Below are 6,377 nucleotides of genomic sequence, written 5' to 3' on the forward strand. Positions count from 1 at the left end.
GTGCCTTCATACAACAGACTGACTGGTGTTAAAACTTAGATTTGCATGGGAACTTGGATTAGAATCACTGACGTTTATTTTACAATAAGCACATAGGTTGTTAACAATCTGATTCAGTGCAGTTTTAGTACAGAGCCTTTTGTGTTTCAGCTGTATCTATTAGGGGAGCACATTCTTAAAATGTGTAAGGTTTGACTAAGTATCTTTTGGCACTCTGAGGAAAAAAGAAGCAAGGCTAGGGAACAAGAAAACAACTCTTTGATACCTCTCTATGTAGTATGTATGTAGACCTTCTGATAATCTTTTATCCTTTTTTTCAGTACCATGCAGAGAAAAGTCCAAGAAGAAGCATTTGAAGTGTTGTAGGAAAGAAATAAATGATACTTACAAAACATGTTATGACTACTTGCAACCTCTAAATTGTCCCCATTAATCTGCAATCTTTCTGCAGGGCTTTTGTCTCTCTGAATCCATTCCCTTCCTGCTGGGAGTAGTGACATGGTTTTTCTTTGTGTGTTAGGAAGCTGGTAAATCTAGGTTAGCAAGCATGGAGATTATTATTCATATTAGTAAAACTTAGGAAGCAAAAAACATTCCTTTTCTTACTATGAGGCTCAAATTTGTACATTGTACAACAGGTTTGTCTAGATGCCCCACACTTGCAAAGCAGATTCTTATTGCAGTTACGTGATGCAATTTTTAACATCTGCCATGATGTTAATGGGCTTTTAGATTTTTTTAACTTCTTTTTTGTGAGATTCAATCTGGCCTGTTTTGTGCAAAAACAAAAGATTGAAATTATGAAGCATTTTAAGTGCGCTAGATTGTCTTGAGCTGAAAATTGACACTCTTTTTTTGAAAGCATATCTTCAAAGCTAAATTAATTGGTTTGTGCAGGCTAAGCTCAGTAATACCAGAAGGAATTAGATAGGGCTAAGGCAAATCTGGTTGGTTGTTTAGAAACCTGTAGACAAAGATGGTATAAAAGGAGCTATTCCACAGACCACAAATTTGCTTCCTAATAACTCTCTTTATCCTGCTTTTTTGAGAACTCTGCTGTCCTGTCCCAATCCCAAACAACTTGCTGCAGAAATTGCAGTAAAACTTCTGTCTTTTCCTCCTTTGTGCCCTGCAGAACAGGAGGGGGGTAAGGCTGGGCAAAGACAGGCACAAAAGATGCAGCTTTCATCTCCCAAACAGGCTGCTTGGGAAACACTGGAACAAGGATCCCACAACTGTTCCCTAGCCCCAGCATTTGAAATGTTGGTGCCTCCCTAGGCTAAGGAGTGATGCGTGACTGTCCGTGACTGAGAGAAGAGAAGAAAAAGCAAGAGGTGCCTTGACATAGAGGGGTGGTACCTTGCAGTGAAAGATTTGCTGAAGACTCTCTCTCAGGCAGGTGTGTTTATAAGGCAGGAATCTCTACTTACAGGAAGGAGCTATCAGTCTTTTGGTATTACAGAGTAAGTTGCAGGATCCTGCTTTTCCAGAGGCTGACATACTTTATTACAAGCTTTCCTCTCATCATCTGAATTGCTGCCACTGCCTGTGCTTGGATTTAGATCTTTGTTGGCATAGTGAATTCTTCAAATCAGAAAGTTCAAAATTACCTGTTTTCCTTTTGAACATAGATTAGGAAATAAGCTGTGTTTCACAAACCCCAGCTTTCTTTTTCAGAGAAATTTGTGCCACTGCAGAGGGGGCTGTATAATGGCCTGTGTGCAAACTAGGACCTATGTGATGGGTTTAATAGCTGCAAAGTGCTATGTACAAGGACATTGCATGGAGCTGAATTTCATCTGCATGCTGTGCTAATAAATTACTATTTCTTAATTTCACATAGTGAAATGTGACTATGACATTCCTGGGTAGTTTCTTCTATTTTTCCTTTGGTCTATAATTACGAGGTATCACCGAAGAACAGTGAGTAACTCTTTACATAGGTCTCTCTGATCTCTAAAAATTATATTCCTTGACTATCAAGAACATTTTTCTAAGAGTAAAGAGCATACATTCCATAAAGTTTGTGCTAGTTGGTTCCAGATGCTCTAGCTTATGCCTACTCTTTTCTAACAAATGTTTTCCCTTTATTCTCAGTAGTAAAAGGAATGTTTCTCCCTTTTCGTCCATTCTCTTTGGCTAAAAGGCAAAAAGGAAACTTATCATTAGCATATGGTAGAAAAAAAAATACTGCATGCATCCCTCAGGCACTGCTCATTAAAAGAATGCACAGAAATAGCTCAAGTGTGGGTAACTGGTGTGTAGCTCACTATTCCCTGAATATGTACTTTCCCCTTGCAGTACAAAAGTTTGGAAATATTTGCCTTGTTTACAGGATGGAGCATATAGAGTTCAAGAAAACAAGCCTTGAAACAAAGGGACAAGCTCATAGCGCCAAGTGCAGAGGAATTAAATGTTACTTGTCAGCCAGTGACAGGAAATACGCATCCCACAACCATCATAACAGCAGAAAGAAGGGTTGTTAAGAGCATACACATCCCTAATGAAAGCTAAATTCAAATTAGAGCTAATATGTGTGTCTTATGTTGGGCATCACAATCAGAACAGTTTTAATCACTGAGCTCCAGGATATTTGGGACCAACTAAAATAAAATACACATTTTTCAGTTAAAAGTATATATTGAAACCAATTAATGCTTGATACACAGCCAGTGAATGCTTGTAAAAATAGTTCACCAGGAAAAATAGTGCTGCATCCAAGTCTTGGAAAGAACAGCTTATAGAGTCTTTTTGTTTCAAAATTCATTAATTCATTATGAATAACCTAGGGGTCCAAGATCATAATTGCAGTCTTGTCTAAAGACCCCTGAGCCTTCTTTACAAACAAAGCAGGAATTTGGATACTGTTCCTGCACTCCAGGTGTAATTTGGACCAGCCACTTTAGGGCTGACCTTTTAAAGGCATCAGTTTGCTGTGTAATGAAGAATCTAAACTTAATGAACCTTTGGGAAAGTTTGAAGTTTTACAGCTCCTTATCCCCTTAAGCCACTGGGGAAGAGACTTACAGTTCTATATATGTCACTATTGCATTTGTGCTGGGTAAAAATGGGACCTCTGTGTGTGTACACTGCTTTATTAGAAGAATCTAAGTTCTTCGCAGAAGCATTCAGTCTCCAGGTGTTGGTCTTCATTGGCCCACGTGTCTCAGTCATTTAAAACCAGTTCTTCATCTGAGTTTCCCTTCGAAGGGGATTTTTAAAGCTTATGACTGAAAACTCTGTGTGAGTGAATAGGAAACTTCCCTGTCTTGCAATGGTCCCATCCAAAGTGATCACTGATATAATTTATCTCAACTTTGTGACTTCACTGAGATTTAGCTAATTGTAGTAAAGCCTTGTCACCTGTCCAGATTCTTATCTTAGCTTCTGTCTGTATATTCCCACAGCGCTGCCCCTTTCATTGCCTTCTCAGTTGAATGAAAATCTGCAGTTTAAAAAGTCCATCGCTTATGTTAAAACATTTTACTGGTTCCCCCACACAAGAGGCAACTTGTGAGTGCTTTGATTTGTGAAGGCCAAAGAGGTAATCACATGGATGAGGGCTTAGATGGCACACATGCCAAAGAGTAAGAACCATCCCTTCTTGTATTTAGAATTGTGGATCTGTTACTGAGCTGGTTCTTTGCAGTTGTAGCAGTGACAAGAACTCTTCAAAATAAAAATCTATAGATCAAGGATGTAGTAAATGCATGTGTCGGCATTTAGGTCCTAACTGATTAGTCCTGTCTAACCTGATTTCTTATGTGCTTTGTGTTCAATTTTAGGCACCAAAGGAAGAAACAAAGGGGAGTTTACAAATCTTCAAGGTGTAGCTGCGTCTACAAATGGAAAAATATTAATAGCAGACAGTAACAACCAGTGTGTGCAGGTATGAGGATACGCCAGTATTTTACTTTTTCTCCCTGCCCCCACACCTCTGCTTTCTTTGTAGTCCAGGAAAGACACATTTTGTATAATTCAAGCAGATACAGAAAATAAAGAGGAAGCTCAACTTGTTTATCATCCATTATCATTCCATCTTCTTGACCTGCAGCTATCGTTTTCAGATCTACACTATATCTAGTATGTATATCAGAGTTTATTTCCCTTCCTTATGAGGCTTGGCAATGAATGAAGAAAACAAGTGGCGCAATAATCTGGAAAAATGCATTTTTGTAAATATCATTTTGCATTGTAAATTTATCACTCTATGTTTCCAAATATAAATTTAGGGCAAGGTGCCACAAATATAATTTCTTAAGCAAATACAAAAATAAACATGTAGATGTCATTTTCAAAGGACTTTTAGTCTATTTAATTGCCTTTTCTGTTGGATTTCATGATCAAATCTTTTCTGTGGTAGTACCCCTGACACCCATGATTTCTTGGCTTCTGTAACTTGTGTGCAAATCAAGCTTTACTTTTTCTTTTGTTTGCCATGTATCTTTTTTACCATTAATGATTTGTCATCACTCTTCAGGCTGCCCATGTGGTAGCAATGAACAAGGCAGCAGTGTGTGGTTTGTTCTTCAGTATGTGAGAACCAGCAAGCCACATGCAGTAAGAACTCTCCAGGCCTTTTCAAAGAGACAGAGTCAAATATTCATCAGCACCCTCACACTTTGCAATTTGCAGCCACTTCAGAGGAACTTCAGTGTCTGATTACCTGGCCTGGGGCCGCAACCAGTGGACTGAATTTCTTGTGGCTAAAGCATCTCTCAGGAAATGGCCTAGTACTTGTCCCTAAGTCAACTCTTGAAATTCTCTTTTAGCTTCTATTCCTATATTTTCTACGCGCTTAGTGTTTGACTGTGGCTGGATCACTCAGTGCCTCAGTTTCCTCTTTTATAATATGGGAATAATACCACTTCCTTCCAGATGAGAGGGACATTGTGCAGCTTCATTCAGTAATGTTTGTAAAGTACATTGAGATCACGGAAGAATAGTGCAATGTAAGTGCAGAAAACTTCTTTATTTTGAAGTTAGGGTCTAGGCAGAAGCTGCTTCTTAAATTAGGCATATCACTTTCAAATATGAGCCCTGTAAAAGTGCTTCATATTCCTAACTTTCTTGCTGACTTGCTAAAATCTAAGCTCCAAGAAGTACATGATGTTATTATGCAGACTTAATTTTAAAATGAATGTTTTCTTTTACAGATATTTTCCAATGATGGTCAGTTCAAAAGCCGTTTTGGCATACGAGGAAGGTCTCCCGGCCAGTTGCAGCGGCCGACAGGAGTGGCTGTGCATCCCAGTGGTGACATCATTATTGCAGATTATGATAACAAATGGGTTAGCATATTCTCATCAGATGGAAAATTTAAGGTATGAGTTACGATGTGAACTCTCCTGAGCTTTCTCCGTCTTACAAAGAAATGCAGAGTAATGTGTTTGTCAAGAAACTCCATAGTTTGGTTGTAAGTTAGACCAAATTCCATTGTCGTGATGTGGAAGCCTGTGACAGAGCCATGTTGTATAATTAATAGGAAGAGGTCACAGCTGTGATGCTAATGTTATGCCAAATAGAGACAATATGTTCCTTTTTACAGTTCTATGTACTAGGTGCTTGGATGCCTTTCTGTAACTTATAGTCAAGGATAGCTAATGTAATCAGGTCTAGTTGGACTAGCTCAACAAAATGAATATAATTAGTATTCTGATTATACAGAAAGGTGTGTCCATTTATGTATATACACAGACATAAAAACCTTATGAGGAGGACATGAAGCTCTTCAGTGATGTATGGAGGAGAAAAATAAGATAGCAGACTAATGATGACTTCCTCTATTTACTCCATACACATCAGCAAATCATGTGTATAATTCATGTATGATGCTGTTGGTAATAAATCACAGAATCATAGGATTACCTAGATTGGAAAAGATTTTAAAATTATCAAGTCCAATCATTAACCTATGTGGTGGTTTAACCACAGTAGGACCATGCGGTCCTGCACTCGCTCCCCCCACCCAGTGAGATGGGAAGGGAATCACAACAAAGGGGGCACGGGATTAGCATGAAGGACAAGGACGGCTCCCTCACCAGTTATGGTCACGGGCTTAAAAAGACTCAACTTGGAAGAGAAAAATCAATTTAATTTGTTGCCATTCATCCAAGTAGCACAGTGAGACAGAACAACCACATCTTAAGACACTTTCCTCCACCCCTCCCATCTTCCTGGACTTAAATCACTTTGCTCCGAATTTCTCTACGTTCTCTCCCCCAGTGGCACAGGGAGCAGGGAATGGGGGTTGCAGTCAGTTCACCATTGCTGCTCTTCCTGGCATGGAAGTCCAGGAACAAGATGTTCCATCGCGAGCTTCCCATGGAGTCAAAGACCTCTTCGAGCACAGCTCCCGGCTCCAGCATGGGGATATC

The 6,377-nt window shown here is 39.3% G+C and overlaps 1 protein-coding gene across 1 annotated transcript in view; it reads left to right on the forward strand.

Annotated features, from left to right (window-relative positions):
• LOC104530607 (tripartite motif-containing protein 2) overlaps positions 1 to 5,324 on the forward strand; it is a gene marked incomplete at its 3' end in the record, with an annotated part of 15,405 nt that extends 10,081 nt beyond the window's left edge. The window contains exons 4-5 of the mRNA XM_010175253.2: positions 3,786 to 3,889; positions 5,157 to 5,324. Coding sequence (XP_010173555.1) covers positions 3,786 to 3,889; positions 5,157 to 5,324 — 272 coding nt within the window. The remainder of the gene's footprint in view (positions 1 to 3,785; positions 3,890 to 5,156) is intronic.
• Between the last annotated feature and the right edge of the window lie 1,053 nt (positions 5,325 to 6,377).

The sequence above is a fragment of the Antrostomus carolinensis genome, unplaced genomic scaffold, assembly GCF_000700745.2.
Source record: "Antrostomus carolinensis isolate BGI_N321 unplaced genomic scaffold, ASM70074v2 scaffold4769, whole genome shotgun sequence".
NCBI classification, from domain to species: domain Eukaryota; kingdom Metazoa; phylum Chordata; class Aves; order Caprimulgiformes; family Caprimulgidae; genus Antrostomus; species Antrostomus carolinensis.